At 43.4% G+C, this 18,065-nt stretch overlaps 2 protein-coding genes and 1 long non-coding RNA gene across 3 annotated transcripts in view; 1 reads left to right on the top strand and 2 right to left on the bottom strand.

Moving 5' to 3' along the window:
- The window catches only part of LOC119218004 (chondroitin proteoglycan 2-like), a 65,373-nt gene that overhangs the window by 23,080 nt on the left and 24,228 nt on the right, over window positions 1-18,065 (bottom strand). The gene's annotated exons all lie outside the window — the stretch shown is intronic.
- On the top strand, window positions 2,602-4,014 carry LOC134126955 (chondroitin proteoglycan-2-like). Its single transcript, XM_062560892.1, has 3 exons — window positions 2,602-2,718; window positions 3,152-3,178; window positions 3,419-4,014. Exons 1-3 carry the CDS (start codon window positions 2,694-2,696, stop codon window positions 3,856-3,858), a joined length of 492 nt encoding a protein of 163 aa, XP_062416876.1. The 5' UTR covers window positions 2,602-2,693; the 3' UTR covers window positions 3,859-4,014.
- Window positions 8,187-10,312, bottom strand: LOC134127030 (uncharacterized). Its single transcript, XR_009955980.1, has 4 exons — window positions 10,276-10,312; window positions 9,894-9,938; window positions 9,137-9,163; window positions 8,187-8,897 (listed from the first exon to the last, which is right to left on the bottom strand). It is a non-coding gene; the product is annotated as an uncharacterized LOC134127030 (long non-coding RNA).

The following is an 18,065-nucleotide window of genomic DNA, read 5'->3' as shown; positions in this document are numbered from 1 at the left end:
CAAGTTGAGAACCACTGTTCTAAAGCCACCTTGACTGCCAGAAGTTTCCTGTTTCCGACATCATAATTTCGCTCCGCCTTCGACAGCCGTCGAGATAAGTAAGCCCATGGGTGCACCTTACTGTCCGGCTGCGATTTGAGAGAGGACAGCCCCGATCCCTTCGTTGGAGGTGTCCACCTCCACCACAAACTGCCGCTGCGGTTCTGGCATGGTGAGGATCGGAGCGGTGGTGACGCGGCGTTTAAGGTCCTGAAAAGACGCCTCCGTCTCTGGACACCAAAGAAAATGCACCTTGGAAGATGTTAATACATGTAGCGGAGCAGCTATAGCGCTGAAGCCCCTGATGAACCGCCTATAGAAGTTAGCATATTGGAGGAACTGCTGAATTAGTGAGTTCGAAGGGCATGACCAAATACTCAATGTACTCAAGGTACCCAAATGATAGATATTACGTAAGTCGGTGAATATCTTGGCCTGCCGCAGTTGATCAAAAACAGATGACATGAGGGTTAGGGGGTAACTATTCTTAATCGTTGTCATGTTGCCCCTGTCGGACTCCTCCCCCGCCAGCTCTGCTCCACTCTTCCCACCAGCTGCAGTCAATCACCCTCGTCACCTCACCTCCTCTTAAGGAGCTGCAAAACCCCGTGCCGTCGTCAGTTCGTTGCCATTCAACGTCGACTCGCCAGGCCCCAGCCAAGCTTTGTCTTGTCCTGCCTTGCCTTTTTCTATTTAAACTAACCCTTGTTCTCGTGCCTCAGGAAACTGCTTCAGGAGCACGCCAGGGGGGACCTCCAGCCAAGCGGTATCACCCATCCTCGAGCCCGGACCTCGTCCAAGCCAAGTCCCTGTCTGCCGCACCGACACAATAAACCTGTACACTTTCCCACGACTTACCTGTCTTTTCTCTGGGTTCCAGCACCTGGGTTCGCCCCGTCAGGGTACCATGACAATCGTAATATCATTTAGTGGGCGGTAGTCTATGCACGGCCTTAAGGAACCATCCTTCTTTCCTACAAAAAAGAAACCGGCCCCATCCTGAAGACAAGGAGGGACGGATGAGCCCTTCCTTAAGTGACGAGTCTATGTAGTCCCTCATGGCCTTCCTCTCTGGTCTCGAGGTGGAATACAGGCACCCCTTGGGGATAGTGGAACCGGGAATGAGATCAATGGCGCAGTCGTAAGGACAATGCGAAGGGAGTGACAGCGCCTTAGACTTGTTGAACACCTCCTGAAGGTGATGATAGCATGACGGGACAGAGCTTAAGTCGGGACATTCAGGGTCTGCAGGGGAATCAGCAGAGACAATGTCAAGCATGGTTTCCTCTCTCGAGTCAATACAACGATTCTCACAGTTCTCTCCCCAGCCCATAATCTCCCCAGATCTCCATTCAATGTGGGGGTTGTGGCGAAGCAGCCATGGAAATCCTAAGATCAAGGCATGACCTGAGGACTCAAACAAAAAAGACGTAATGTATTCCTGAAGGTGCAGTTCTACCGGCTCAGTGACGTGAGTGATGGTAAACAAGTCATTCTCATTAAGATCCTGCGCTTTGATGGTTCTCTCCAATGGGCGCGGGGGACTGCGAACGTGTCCCCGATGATGATGGGCTCTCCGGAGCGAGCGCAATGGGAAACCTCCCCATGTCCGCCGATCTTCTCCGTGCTGACTGTTGAAGCTCACGTAGCCTGATGTCGGTTCTAATGAAAAGCGTGATCAAGGAATCCAGGTCGGAAGGAAGATCCAGAGGAACCAACAGCTCTCGAATGGGAGCAGCTAATCCCTTCAGAAAAACGTCAAAAAGGGCAGTGGAGTTCTATCCACTCTCCGCCTCCAGGATGCGAAAGAGGATGGCATAGTCACATACTGTGTTGGTGCCATGCTTAATCCCACTCAGCTCCCGGGCCTTAGCACGGTCGGATGAGACCGGGTCAGAAGTTCTCTGGCGAGCTGCCCCAAAATCTGTCAATGAGCTGCAGAGGGGAGACTCACGCGCCCACTCGGCTGTAGCTAATGCTCGAGCTCTCCCCGTCAGGAGGGAGATGAAGGCGATCTTAGATAATAAAACATTATAAAACTCTGTTGCCGGCACTAAAACATTACGCAGACCTCGATGCATTTAGCTATGTAAACGATAATCTGTCAAAGTTTAAAAAGAAATCCTGATCAGATGCCAAACCACAATTGCTAACTTAGTTAGGTGTTTGACCTCTTTCCAAAAGATTCCAAAATAATTGGATAATTAACAGCTACATATTTGTCACACCTTGTGGGCTCCTCGACCATATAAAGCATCGCAGCAGGACATCAGTCAGTCACTAGACACAGCAGAGACAGTGTTTGCTTTTTTCACCATTTGTAAGTATACCTTTTCCTTTGATCCTAACCATCCACTTGTAACTCATGACTTTTGTTGTGCTCTGTTTATTGCTATACCTGTAAAAAAACACAGGGATACTGTATGTGTGCGTCAGGGTTAGGGTTAGCAGGTCCTTCCTACTCTACAGCTAGACATTTGGTGTTTCACAGTTCAATTGGACATTTTTATCTAAATTCATGTCACATAATTGTACACATATAATGGTTGAGAATTGCTCAGAATCAGGATTTGTCAAATGAATCATGTGTTCACCTTTTTCACGCTGCATATTAACCGAATGCTTCTCTTTCAGGGCATCCAAACCGTGTCAAAATGTGCAAGCTCACTCTAACTGCAGGTAAGCACACTGTTAAAGTAAACGTTTTAATTAAAAAGGTTAGTTTAACCAAATCACCAAAACATATTTTCTAACTTGGCTCCTTTGGTATCTTACCAACCAGTGGCCTCACCAGTCCAACACTGTCTTTATTTATTGTCCTTCCCTGACTTGTCATTTGAAACCATGTTGCTTTCAGCCTGAAATATTTGTTAACCTTCCTGTTTTTTCTCCAAAATTAAAGTTAATTCTTTGTAGATTGCAGCGCTCTGCTAATGGCAGACTTTTCCATGTTTGTGATCCGTCAGATGCTGTAAACACTTCCTGTTTTAAGGGATTGTTTAGGTTGAGTCAGAAAAGAAAAAGTTGCCCCATGGATGTTGAACTACTTCTTGTCACATGCTCTTCTTAAGCTTAGTTTAAACGACATACTAACAAGTGTGTCACTTTCCAGCTCTCTGTTTGATCATCGCCTGCTTGGGTAAGTTCATAACATGTATAGTTCACAATCAACAGTCTCACTGTTAGATGAATGAAGTACTTAACTTAACAATTGTTGGAAAACCGGCATGGGGAAGTAGTTTCAGTGTATAATTCAATGTAAACCTCTTTAATGTAACCTTTTTTAATTCATTTATACATTTGTGTTATCACAATGAAAAATTGGGCCCATTCAGGTCTTTAAAAACTTTTAACACATATGTGACAATAACTGTTTTAGGTTTATCTGGCATTGAAGCAAACTCTGGCCCCTCCTACCCCAACAATGCATTCTCCTGTGCTGGAAAACCCGATGGGCTATACCCCAACCCTAGTGACGAACATTCTTTCTTCTACTGTGTAGCTGGACAAGTAAATCTTAAACAATGCGCTGCAAATTTGGTCTATAAACCAGCCATTAAGGTTTGTGACTATCCCAAATTTGCATTCTTCTGCGTTGGAAAACGCGATGGGCAATACCCCAACCCTAGTGACCAACATTCTTTCTTCTACTGTGTAGCTGGAAAAGCATTTCTCAGACAATGCCCAGCAAATTTGGTCTATAACTCAGCCATTAAGGTGTGTGCCTATCCCGATAGTCCAGTCAACAAGGCAAACGACTGCTATGGAAGAAAAGATGGGCAGTGTCACGGCTTGGCTTCGCTTCCTGTTTTAGTTTGAAGTTTCATGTCTCTTGTGGTCCTGGGTTAACTTCACTTCCTGCCTTGTCTTGTGATTGCGTGATTGATTCCACCTGTGTCCAATCACCTGCACCTCCCTTGTGTATTTAAGCCCTGTGTGCCAGTTGTCCTTTGTCGCGTCATTGTCTTACGTCACTCGTCGTTGGAGCACGTCTTGGTTTAGAAATAAACAGCCCTTTGTTTGGAAAAACTCTGCGTTTGAGTCCTCCCTGCAACCTGCTCCAGCCCAACCTTCTGACAGAATGACGCGACCGTGTAAGGACTCAGCAGACTCCTGGTGCGACTTGGGCCCGGAATACCTTGATGTGAGGAGCCCGTTTTTCCAGCGCAAAACGGATTTCATTTTTGGTCCCAGGAGCTATCGGAAGGCGTGCCTTGAGCTAAGGGACATCCTCAATCCGAGGAAGAAGAGCCCGAGGAGGAGGAGGATACGAACCCCTCCAGCCGCAGCTCCTGACCCGGCCCAAAGACGCCCGTCCCAGCCCGTTCCGGCCCCCAGAGTCTCGTCCCAGCCCGTTCCGGCCCCCAGAGTCTCGTCCCAGCCCGTTCCGGCCCCCAGAGTCTCGTCCCAGCCCGTTCCATGACCCCTCCCTCCCACCCTCTTGGGACCGCCTGGAAGTCGGTCCTTGAAGGGGGGGTGGGGTCAGGGGTTGGGCCGGAGCCCCACGCCACGACGACGCCGCAGCCGCACTGCTCGGCGCCCCCCGCCACGACAACGCCGCAGCCGCACTGCTCGGCGCCCCCCGCCACGACGCCGCCGCACCGCTCGGCGCCCCCCGAGACCCTGAGGCCCGGCCGCCAACCCGGCAGACCCCCCGAGACCCTGAGGCCCGGCCGCCGACCCGGCAGACCCCCAGAGCACCCCACGCCCGGCCGCCTCCCCGGCAGGCCGCCGGACCATAGCTGTCGGGTCCCCGCCCTCCCTCCCTTGTCTGTTTTTCTAGGTTCCACCCTCCTTTAGGACCGTCTGGAATTCGGTCCTTAAGGGGGGGTTCTGTCACGGTTTGGCCTCGCTTCCTGTTTTAGTTTGAAGTTTCATGTCTCTTGTGGTCCTGGGTTAACTTCACTTCCTGCCTTGTCTTGTGATTGCGTGAATGATTCCACCTGTGTCCAATCACCTGCACCTCCCTTGTGTATTTAAGCCCTGTGTGCCAGTTGTCCTTTGTCGCGTCATTGTCTTACGTCACTCGTCGTTGGAGCACGTCATGTCTTGGCTTAGAAATAAAGAGCCCTTTGTTTGGAAAAACTCTGCGTTTGAGTCCTCCCTGCAACCTGCTCCAGCCCGACCTTCTGACAGGCAGTACACCAACGCTAGAGACCAGCATTCTTTTCTCAGCTGCGTAGCTGGACTAACCTACATCATGCAATGCCCAGCAAATTTGGTCTATGTAGAAGCCAAGAATTGGTGCGACTATCCCAATCAGCACTATTACTAGTACAGATGATGGAGGCCAATGTAGTAGAAGAAGAAATGGGCAATACCCCAAGCCTGATAATCACCATTCTTCTTGGCTCCTTCTACCACATTTGCATCACTCATACCCAACACCTTCACCACTATAACCTCCAAACCCAAAGCAAGTCATTGGGACATAATCAAATTGTGTAAAATGTTCAATTTCCTCTGTTTCTTCAATGACTTTGGATGTGAGAAATGTAATAGTGGTTAAATATCACATTATTTTCTCAATTTCATTGTTGTGTGTATAATCACATAAACAAATCTAAATTTAGATACATCCTTAAGCGACATGAATGAGTATCAATCACCATAGCAACACATTGAAAAACCTGAACCTGCTCTGGCGCAGGTTAATTTGAGCTCCTCCAGATGCTCCATGTACTGTATGTTAAACTACTTCCTGGCACAAGTTTATAACATGTATAATTCACAATCAACAGTCTCACTGTTAGATGACTGAAGTACTTAACAATTGTTGGAAAACCAGGATGGGGAAGTCGTTTTCAGTGTATGATTCAATGTAATCCTCTCTAATGTAACCAAAAATATGGGCCCTTTCTTAAGAGTTGTTGTTGAGATCAATCATTTTATATTGTCAACTACCTTATTGCCTGCACAAAAATAAATATTTATACTTAGGGATGAGAGAGAATAGATACTCGTCAAATATAAGACAAAAGCACTGCAATAAATAAAAGACTACAAACTTTTTTAGCATTTCCACCTTTGGTAAGAATAACAGATACATGCAAAATATATGTAGAGAACCTTTACTTATCTTCTTCACCAACAAGTGCTGCATCCAGTACATTTTCATTTTTAACAATGAAGAAGCTTGGTGCTCAGTCAGCATGAAATTTACTAAGATTCATCTTTTTCCGCTCTAATTGCCGCGATCGACTTCAAGGTGTAACCTTGATTATTGTTCGGTCAGAAAGGGCGCACCCAGAGACGGATGGTGGAGCAATATTGTTGTTCGGGTGGAAATCGGGAGAAAATCGGGAGGAAGGTCGGTCCGGGAGATTTTTGGGAGGGGCTTTGAAATTCGGGAGGATTGACATGTCTGGTCATCGCAGCCCTGGACCATCAGCAGCACAAACTCGTTTTGCCGACCGCAGCAGAGTGGGATAAACTGCAGAGGCTCGAGACCCTTCTAGAGCCATGCAGGGAAATCAGTCTGTAACTTATCAAATAACATGATTTGATTATTTTCTGGAATTAATTAAAAAGTCAAATATCAATAACATGTATTCATGTAAAAAATAATAATGATGATAATAATAATGATAATTATGTATCTGTGTCCTGTTATTTATCTTTAGTATGCATACACACAGACAGAAATCCACTAGTTGCTTCTGCATTGATAATTGCTTGATTATCAAGCTCAAGTTAACCAGATGATTGACATCAGGCTATCTCAGTTCCCCGAAGGTGGATCTGCCCTCAAACTGTCTCATTAGTTTGAACCAGTTGTCAGTCATCAGGATAATCATGCGTGCGATTACGTCAGAAGGAGAAAGAGTCAATCACCAAAACAAGAATTTAATAACAGTACAAAGGCAAATAAACTCAAAGAAGAGCATCTTTTTCTTCTGCTGATAAGCAGGAGTTGATAATTAACTTATATAAAGAGATAATATGTGTATTTGAATAATTTCTCCCGGATTAATTGAACGTATTGTACATTTTTTACGTTGTTCATTCTGTATGCCTCCTCTGTCTCTCTACAGGTGTCTTCCCTTTATGCTGCTTTTTCATTGTTTGGGTTTTTCCTGTGCCAATGTGAGGGTTTCTGGACAGAGGATGTCACACGTGTACAGACTGTAAAGCCCTCTGAGGCAAATTTGCAATACTGTGCTATAGAAAATTAAATTAAATGAATCATATAATCATGGCCATGACACCGCCCCCCTGTGAGGTCTACAAAATTAATCATATAATAATGTCACATTGTAAATTGTTAATTGCCTTATTGCCTGCGCAAAAATAAATATTTATACTTAGGGACCAGAGAGAATAGATACTATTCTATTTTAAATATAAGACAATAGCACTGCAATAAACAAAAGACTACAAACTTTACAAATTGCAATTCCACCTTCGGTATGAATAACAAATTCATGCACAATATATACCTCGACTAAAGACACCAACAAATTGTGGCACTTAAATTGTACTTATAATGAACGAGTTTCCTTGTTGAAAAAAGGAACAGCATGGAGCTAGAGATGGGTATCGTTTGGGTTCTTTCCCTACACCGGGGCTAAAACAATTCCGGTGCCTAAACCAATAATAAAAAGTACAAAGCAATGATTAAAACAAAAAAAGCCTTTTTTTTAATGGCACGACAAATTGCCGGTAGGCTATGGTCAGCTGCTGCAAGGACGGTGTCATCAGAGTGTGTAATTTAAGTTTTTTTAAATGCGCTCAAGAACCAAAAATAAACACCAAAATCTGCGTTGCGTTTCAGTCCGGTAGGTACCGGTCATATAGGATCCGGTGCCATATTGGTATCAGTTCTCGGTATATACAAACGTCAGAATGCCTCGGGGATCAATTATCATTACTCTGACCCCCCTGCCGTATTTCTCATTCAGACTTGTTTCATTATTATATGAAAACATGCTCCTCCACAGCACGCCTCTATGGCTCTGTCAATCCAACACTGTTTCTAAATGTTGCTAAATTTAGATTTCTTTCAGTGATTGTCATTGAATACCCGGAAAACTACTGACCAGACCATCAGTCCCCGCTATACTCAGTGTTTATTGGACAAACGGCAGATAGGTGAAGAGAAACTAAAACAGAACAACTAAAAATAGTGCAAAGAAATGCTTGCCAGGTATATTTGCTGTATTTTATTGCTTCATTGTTTCATAATTATGATTGAATTAAATTCAGAGTGAGATCACATGAATATAATTACAATATGCCACGTTTGTGTCATAATGTAAGACCAATCCATTCACCAATGGCTAAACATAAACGAAAGAGAAAGCACCCAATGTGATTATACACACAACAATGAAGTTAAGAAAACAATGTGATATTTAACCACTATTACATTTCTCACATCCAAAAACATTGAAGAAACAGAGCAAATTGAACATTTAACAGAATTTGATTATATCAGGGTTGGGATATTGCCCATTTCTTCTTCTACTACATTGGCCTCCATCATCTGTAGTAGAACTTTGGTTAATACAAACATTTATTCTCGGCTTCTACATAGACCAAATTTGCTGGGCATTGCATGATGTAGGTTAGTCCAGCTACACAGCTGAGAAAAGAATGCTGGTCACTAGGGTTGGTGTACTGCCCATCTGCTTTTCCAACGCAGTCGTTTGCATTGTTAAGTGGAGTATCGGGGAAGGCACACACCTTAATGGCTGAGTTATAGACCAAATTTGCTGGGCATTGTGTGAGAAATGCTTTTCCAGCTACACAGTAGAAGAAAGAATGTTCGTCACTTGGGTTGGGGTATTGCCCATCGGGTTTTCCAATGCAGGAGAATGCAAAGTTGGGGTTGGAGTTTGCTTCAATGCCAGGTAAACCTAAAACAGTTATTGTCACACATGTGTTAGAAGCCTTAAGTCTTAAAGGGCCCATATTTTCACTGAGATAACACTAATGTATACATTAATAAAAAAGTGGTCACATAAAAGAGGTTTACATTGAATCATACACTGAAAACCACTTCCCCATCCTGGTTTTCCAATAATTGTTAAGTTAAGTACTTCATTCATCTAACAGTGAGACTGTTGATAGTGAACTATACATGTTATAAACTTACCCAAGCAAGCGATGATCAAACAGAGAGCTGGAAAGTGACACACTTGTTAGTATGTCGTTTAAACTAAGCTTAAGAGGAGCATGTGACAAGAAGAAGTTCAACATCCATGGGGCTTCTTTTGCTTTTCTGACTCAACCTAAACAAACTCAATCTCGCCAAGCAGCCCTGTGAAGCTGGTTATTGACTTTGTAAATCAAACATGGGTTTCCAAATCTGATTATGAGCCTGTTCACTTAAAACGGGAAGTGTTTACAGCATCAGACCGATCACAAACATGGAAAAGTCTGGAATCAGCAGAGTGCTGCAATCTACAAACCAAGAATTAACTGGAACAAACAAGAAGGTGAACAAGTATTTCAGGCTGAAAGCAACACTGTTTTAACAGATCTACAGTATCAGTGCTTCATAAATTACTATATAATTACACTCAGATCTCTCATGCTCTAGATGAAGAAGTGATTTAATTTATACATTCTTAGTTACATGCAGGCTGTGTTTTTTGCATGTGTATGTTTAAACTGTGTTTATTTTAGACGGAATTAAGACTTTTTTTAATTGAGTAATATTCATGTACCAGATACTTAGGATTGGTCTCCTGTGAGCTGATATCTCATCTCTAACATCACCTGTTGTGCATTAGGTTAGGTGTTGAGCATACGTAACCATGGCAATCTATATTATTGAACTGAACTTTTTAATTCAAACAATTATTTATATTATATCTACATATTTACTTTACTACACTCAGTGTGCTTACCTGCAGTTAGAGTGAGCTTGCACATTTTGACACGGTTTGGATGCTCTGAAAGAGAAAAAGGTGAAAAAGGTGAACACATAATTCATTTTGCAAATCCTCATTCTGATCAATTCTCGACCAAATTTTTTAAGAGACATTATCCATTCTCACCAAGATTAACTTTTAAATTGAACAATTATGTGACATGAATTGGCATAAAAATGTACAATAGAACTGAAACACCAAATGTCTAGCTGTAGAGTAGGAAGGACCTGCTAACCCTAACCCTAACCCACACATACAGTATCCCTGTGTTTTTTAACAGGTATAGCAATAAACAGAGCACAACAAAAGTCCTGAGTTACAAGTGGATGGTTAGGATCAAAGTAAAAGGTATACTTACAAATGGTGAAAAAAGCAAACACTTTCTCTGCTGTGTCTAGTGACTGACTGATGTCCTGCTGCGATGCTTTATATGGTCGAGGAGCCCACAAGGTGTGACAAATATGCAGCTGTTAATTATCCAATTATTTTGGAATCTTTTGAAAGAGGTAAAACGCCCAACTAAGGTAGCAATTAAGGTTTGGCATCTGATCAGGATTTCTTTTTACAATCCCCGTAGATCAGCATTCTGAAAAACTCAAACCACCCGACAGCAACGACCTGATCATATTATAATGTCACATTGTAAGTTAGTAATTGCCTTATTGCTTGCACAAAAAAAATATTTGTACTTAGGTACGAGAGAGAAGAGATACTCGTCAAATACAAGACAATAAATAACGATGTACCAACGATTATTGAGCAATGTGGAAACATCTAGAACTTTATGTAGAAGGAAGGGAAATACAAAGCTTTATTGGAGATAGAGTTATGGCAAAACATCTACTTAAACAGATGGACGTTGTCACCTGATTTACATTAGAGCTGTAGTTTAAAATAATAAGGAAAAACTGATTAGAGGAGGAGCTTGGGCTCCTACGATGGATAGACTACAATACACATTTTATTCCAGGTAATCTTGATCAGAGGTCTAAACAATGGATCTCATATGGAATAACAGCAATATGCACAGTTATCACAGATGGAAGCTTCCAGGAGCTGAAATATAAACGCACACTAAATAACCAGGACCACTTCAGATATCTACAATGAAGGGATTTTGTTGTAAATAAAGCAGAAAATTAAACAGGGTAGCAATGGAATAATTACAACCATAATGGGAGTTTACAACTCAAAGAAAAACAGAATTATATCAACCATATCAACATCTGATGGAAAATCTAGGAAAAACCACATGTTATGTAAAACTAAAATGGGAAGGGTTGGGGTTAGGGTTATTGGAGTGAATAACACAAAGGATGAATGGTTAAATATTTGGAGGACACAACAATCCTCAACATCTTTGTGAATGTGGAGGGAACACTGTTGGAAAAATGTAATAAGATTATTTATTACCTCCCAAGTGTTCATCTATCACTCAACCACTTTGGAGGAATTGTGGGGCAGTAAATGTAAATCACTCCCATGTATTTTGGCTTTGTCCAGAAAGTATAGAATTCTGGAAAATTGTTCAGAATCCTGGGCTATGAAGTCATGTATGTTTCTCTACCTTTGTCCAGCACTGGATCTTTATGCTATATGTCACTTTAGGTTGTTATGGTAGTGGTACCTGTCATGAGACAGACACACCAGTCACAGTACTATTTAAAGATTTATTAAGATTAAGTACTATTGCAACTCTTCTCAGATCCTGTCAGGATGCCGTTTTACATTATTTGTAGAGTTTATTAGCAACTAACAAGGAACTACAGGTGGAAATCATTCCTTTAACCCATTATCCCTTTAACAATAAAAAATAAACTGTTCTTAGAAAAAGGAACAACTTCCTGTTGCACTGAGGCAGGACAAAGAAACATTTATATTCAAATGTGTGACGAATGTGGGTTGGATTGTCTAAACTGCTCATTTAATTACACAGTGATTTTAAAGTTCCCAAACAAGAACATACCCACACCTCATTTCACAGTTTCTCATTGTGGGTGTGGGATATGATGAAACAATTGGAAAACTTCCTGGGGTTAACAGGTTTGACACGAGGTCCATCAACCTTTTCATGGAAGAAGTCATTCAGAGGGTAGTGGCAGATGTTGTGGCAGGTGTAGTTGCTGTATGTGTTGTGATGGTGTTAGTTGTAGCGTTAGTGACATATTAAGGAAGTTAACTTAAAATCTCCAAAAAGTGCTGCATCGAGTACATTTTCATTTTTAACAATGAAGAGGCTTGGTGCTCAGTCAGCATGACATTTACTATGGCACATTTAAGGAATGGTCTGGTTTACTCCTGACCTCTGGCTCTGACCCCCCTTGCAGTATTTGGTTGGTTCCTTATTACATGAAAATACGCACCTTCACAATTGAGTCCCCGGCAGATGACTGCATTTGTTTTCAGATGTGTTTGTGTTTGCAGAGATTTAGCCGCCATTCCATTCTCTTACAGGCTTGGAAGCACACTTGGCTAATGAAGGTTGCAGGCAGCCGAGATTTATCTCATCTAAAGCCAGAAGGGTGTATCGGAATGTGCATTGACTTTCAGTGAAGTGAGTAATTCCCTTCCAAGAAAGCTTAAGGTGCAAATTGTACGGTAAGACAATAGCACTGCAATAAACAAAAGACTACAAACTTTGCAAATTGCATTTCCACCTCTGTATGAAAAACAGATATATGCACAATATATGTAAAGAACCTCCACAAATTAAAGACAAACCTCTTCAGACTATATCTCGAATAACAACACTAGCAAATTGAAGCAATTAAAATTGTACTTATAATGGCCCTTATCTATAACAAGTTGTAAAACGATTTATTTGATAATAATGCACTTTCTCGTCTCTTGTTCTTCTGAGTTTGTATCTCTACGGTTGAAATGCATGCTAAATGACATGTAATGTAATAATGTAATGTAATGTTAGATATATGTATTTTACATTATATATATATATATATATATTATCACATTGAAATAAGGATCAACATGGAGCTAGAGATGGGTATCGTTTGGATTTTTTCTGAACGATGATTAAAAAAAAAAAAAAAATGTTGATGGCACGGAAAGTTGGTGGTAGGCTATCGTCAGCTGCTGCGAGGACGGTGTCATCACAGTGTGTCACAGAAATCCACTAGTTGCTTCTGCATTGATAATTGCTCATATGCCTCACGGTGTTGTGTCGCATAGCATGTCGGATCTATTATAATGTATTCAGCACAAGGCCCGCTTGCATTTTGCCGGCCTGGTATCGCCTGGTTTACTCATGGGTCTTGTTCCTTGTACGTGGTTCAACTAAGTCGATCAAATGTCCCATTATCCAGCTCAAGTTAACCAGATGATTGAAATCAAGCTATCTCAGATCACCGAAGGTGGATCCGCGCTCAAACTGTCTCGTTAGTTTGAACCAGATGTCAGTCATCAGGATAATCGCGCGTGCGATTACGTCAGAATGCGGAAGGCATTTATGAGGATATATGTACTGTATCAGCTTATGTTTAATATGCATGTGTAGATGTAGATGACCATATAGAGGAGTTTTATTATGTGTGTGTGAATCCGTGTATGGGCCAATCAGTATATATCTATCAGTCATAATCAGATATTTGATCAATTGAAGCAGTGAAACGTGGAACATCCAGAAGATTATTAAGCGACAAATAAACCAACAGAACTTTACATAGACATCATGCAGCGGCTTTCCAGATGTTCTCTGCATCGCAACACTGTAAAGACATGGACAGTATGAGAGACAGTATGAGACAGTGTGTGAGACACGAAAGAGTACAGGTCGAGAAAATCTTCTTGAAAATAAATGATTCCTGTCTTCATCATCTAAAGCGCTCGTAGACGACGTCATCGCGACCTAAAAGCGGGTCTTTGTGATCTCGGAGAACTGTCTCCTATAAAATACTCCTGGACTTTGTGGTAATTGTATTGGGGGGGGGGGTTGTGGTGGCGACAGTCACAACTACTAAATATTGTGTCATTCAAACGTAAAAGGAATGTTGGCCATCAGGGTTTTTGCTAATGCTCATGGCTTTGTCAAGCACTGGATTTTCTGATATATATGTCACTTTAAGCTGTTATGGTAGTGGTACCTCTTATGAGCGACATAGCAATTGTAGTACTATTGCGGTGCAGCCCTGTTACTCTCTGTCAGGATGTCATTTTACATTATTTGTAGAGTCTATTAGCAACAAACAAGGAACTACAGGGGAAAATCATTCTTTTAACAATGTTCAATTTAAATTCATAAGGGATGTGGGTTGGATTGTCTTTTGAAAATGAAGAACTGCACATTTAATTACAGTGATTTAAAAGTTCCCAAACAACACACACACCTCATTTCAATAGTTAACTATGACTGTGGGCTTTCTGATTGAAAAAGTTGTAAAACCTCCTGTACTTAACAGGTTTGACATGAGGACCACCAACCTTTTCATAAAAGCAGTCATTCATAGTGTAGTGGCGGATGTTGTGGTAGGTGTAGTTGCTGTATATGTTGTGATGGTGTTAGTTGTGGTGGCAGTGTGTTCCGTCCGGAATAATAATGGCAATTGCAGTATTTTTTAAATTCCACATTTGTTTTGTAGCGTTGGATGTGGGCTACTCTAGCCCTCTCCTCTTCTGCGTCCTTTGACTATAGAGTCAAGTGGACGTTGGCTGTAGTAGATGGTGACTATGAGGTTATTTAGAGAAGGTAGTGGTTGACGATGAGGTAGAAGGAGTTTTGACAGTTATAATTGTGGTGGTGTGAAATACATTGTATTATAAACATTAAACAGTATGATAATAGAATCATGTAGTCATGGCTGCAGTAGGACAACATAGTTCCTCCTGGTGGTTGTTGGTGTGCACTGCAGCTAGGCCAGTGCGGCACATACAGTATGTAGATGAAATAATCTTCCCTCTCTCACACCCTTTGGCAATTTCACTGACAAAGCAGGTGTGCCAATTAAGAGTGGTGCCAGCAGTCTTATTATTACTCAAATTAAATGCAACCTTATACAGCATAAAGCTCTGGCAACACTAATAAAATAATTTATTGGTTTATATTAACTTTACATTTACATCCATTAATGAATGAATAATAATAAATACAGATATCACAATTTATTGCGGGCGCAGACCGAGCAAGCCTCCACGTACTCCCGGACCTCCGGCTCCATATATGGCCACCAGAACCTCTGGGAGATGGTGAACATAGTCCGCCTGACTCCCGGATGACAGAAAAGCAGTGAGCCCAGTGGATCACCTGTGATTGGCGGGACATACAGCTTATCTTCAGGGCACCCACTAGGTGGCAGGGCTACACCAGCTGAACTGCTTCCTCTATTTGCCAGGTTACCGCTCCAACCACACAGGACCGTGGAAGGAGGAGTTCGGGCACCTTGGCTGCAGGCTCGGGGTCAAAGAGTCGAGAGAGGACATCCGGCGTAAAGTTCCGGGACCCCGGCCTGTAAGAGAGGGAAAAAGAGAAGGGGTTAAAAAACAGCGGCCACCTGGCCTGGCGAGAATTAAGTTGCTTAGCTTGACGCATGTACTCTATGTTCTTGTGATCCGTACACACAAGAAACGGCTGGCTGGCCCCCTCTAACCAATGACGCCATTCTTCTAAAGCAGTGTTTCTCAACTGGTGGGTCGCTTGTCATTAAGGGGTAAAGGTGGGTCCCGGAGCCAGACAAGTTGAGAACCACTGTTCTAAAGCCACCTTGACTGCCAGAAGTTTCCTGTTTCCGACATCATAATTTCGCTCCGCCTTCGACAGCCGTCGAGATAAGTAAGCCCATGGGTGCACCTTACTGTCCGGCTGCGATTTGAGAGAGGACAGCCCCGATCCCTTCGTTGGAGGTGTCCACCTCCACCACAAACTGCCGCTGCGGTTCTGGCATGGTGAGGATCGGAGCGGTGGTGACGCGGCGTTTAAGGTCCTGAAAAGACGCCTCCGTCTCTGGACACCAAAGAAAATGCACCTTGGAAGATGTTAATACATGTAGCGGAGCAGCTATAGCGCTGAAGCCCCTGATGAACCGCCTATAGAAGTTAGCATATTGGAGGAACTGCTGAATTAGTGAGTTCGAAGGGCATGACCAAATACTCAATGTACTCAAGGTACCCAAATGATAGATATTACGTAAGTCGGTGAATATCTTGGCCTGCCGCAGTTGATCAAAAACAGATGACATGAGGGTTAGGGGGTAACTATTCTTAATCGTTGTCATGTTGCCCCTGTCGGACTCCTCCCCCGCCAGCTCTGCTCCACTCTTCCCACCAGCTGCAGTCAATCACCCTCGTCACCTCACCTCCTCTTAAGGAGCTGCAAAACCCCGTGCCGTCGTCAGTTCGTTGCCATTCAACGTCGACTCGCCAGGCCCCAGCCAAGCTTTGTCTTGTCCTGCCTTGCCTTTTTCTATTTAAACTAACCCTTGTTCTCGTGCCTCAGGAAACTGCTTCAGGAGCACGCCAGGGGGGACCTCCAGCCAAGCGGTATCACCCATCCTCGAGCCCGGACCTCGTCCAAGCCAAGTCCCTGTCTGCCGCACCGACACAATAAACCTGTACACTTTCCCACGACTTACCTGTCTTTTCTCTGGGTTCCAGCACCTGGGTTCGCCCCGTCAGGGTACCATGACAATCGTAATATCATTTAGTGGGCGGTAGTCTATGCACGGCCTTAAGGAACCATCCTTCTTTCCTACAAAAAAGAAACCGGCCCCATCCTGAAGACAAGGAGGGACGGATGAGCCCTTCCTTAAGTGACGAGTCTATGTAGTCCCTCATGGCCTTCCTCTCTGGTCTCGAGGTGGAATACAGGCACCCCTTGGGGATAGTGGAACCGGGAATGAGATCAATGGCGCAGTCGTAAGGACAATGCGAAGGGAGTGACAGCGCCTTAGACTTGTTGAACACCTCCTGAAGGTGATGATAGCATGACGGGACAGAGCTTAAGTCGGGACATTCAGGGTCTGCAGGGGAATCAGCAGAGACAATGTCAAGCATGGTTTCCTCTCTCGAGTCAATACAACGATTCTCACAGTTCTCTCCCCAGCCCATAATCTCCCCAGATCTCCATTCAATGTGGGGGTTGTGGCGAAGCAGCCATGGAAATCCTAAGATCAAGGCATGACCTGAGGACTCAAACAAAAAAGACGTAATGTATTCCTGAAGGTGCAGTTCTACCGGCTCAGTGACGTGAGTGATGGTAAACAAGTCATTCTCATTAAGATCCTGCGCTTTGATGGTTCTCTCCAATGGGCGCGGGGGACTGCGAACGTGTCCCCGATGATGATGGGCTCTCCGGAGCGAGCGCAATGGGAAACCTCCCCATGTCCGCCGATCTTCTCCGTGCTGACTGTTGAAGCTCACGTAGCCTGATGTCGGTTCTAATGAAAAGCGTGATCAAGGAATCCAGGTCGGAAGGAAGATCCAGAGGAACCAACAGCTCTCGAATGGGAGCAGCTAATCCCTTCAGAAAAACGTCAAAAAGGGCAGTGGAGTTCTATCCACTCTCCGCCTCCAGGATGCGAAAGAGGATGGCATAGTCACATACTGTGTTGGTGCCATGCTTAATCCCACTCAGCTCCCGGGCCTTAGCACGGTCGGATGAGACCGGGTCAGAAGTTCTCTGGCGAGCTGCCCCAAAATCTGTCAATGAGCTGCAGAGGGGAGACTCACGCGCCCACTCGGCTGTAGCTAATGCTCGAGCTCTCCCCGTCAGGAGGGAGATGAAGGCGATCTTAGATAATAAAACATTATAAAACTCTGTTGCCGGCACTAAAACATTACGCAGACCTCGATGCATTTAGCTATGTAAACGATAATCTGTCAAAGTTTAAAAAGAAATCCTGATCAGATGCCAAACCACAATTGCTAACTTAGTTAGGTGTTTGACCTCTTTCCAAAAGATTCCAAAATAATTGGATAATTAACAGCTACATATTTGTCACACCTTGTGGGCTCCTCGACCATATAAAGCATCGCAGCAGGACATCAGTCAGTCACTAGACACAGCAGAGACAGTGTTTGCTTTTTTCACCATTTGTAAGTATACCTTTTCCTTTGATCCTAACCATCCACTTGTAACTCATGACTTTTGTTGTGCTCTGTTTATTGCTATACCTGTAAAAAAACACAGGGATACTGTAT

This window comes from Pungitius pungitius, chromosome 3 (genome assembly GCF_949316345.1).
Source record: "Pungitius pungitius chromosome 3, fPunPun2.1, whole genome shotgun sequence".
In the NCBI taxonomy this organism is placed as follows: domain Eukaryota; kingdom Metazoa; phylum Chordata; class Actinopteri; order Perciformes; family Gasterosteidae; genus Pungitius; species Pungitius pungitius.
Note: the sequence above shows the minus strand (reverse complement) of the source record. Positions and strands in the feature narration are given on the sequence as shown.

Excerpts from the sequence above, each read along its gene's own strand:
- LOC134126955 (XM_062560892.1), top strand. The coding sequence starts at position 2,694 with ATGTGCAAGCTCACTCTAACTGCAG. Across the intron at positions 2,719-3,151 it reads CAAGCTCACTCTAACTGCAG|CTCTCTGTTTGATCATCGCC; the intron begins GTAAGCACACTG and ends GTCACTTTCCAG. Across the intron at positions 3,179-3,418 it reads TTTGATCATCGCCTGCTTGG|GTTTATCTGGCATTGAAGCA; the intron begins GTAAGTTCATAA and ends TAACTGTTTTAG.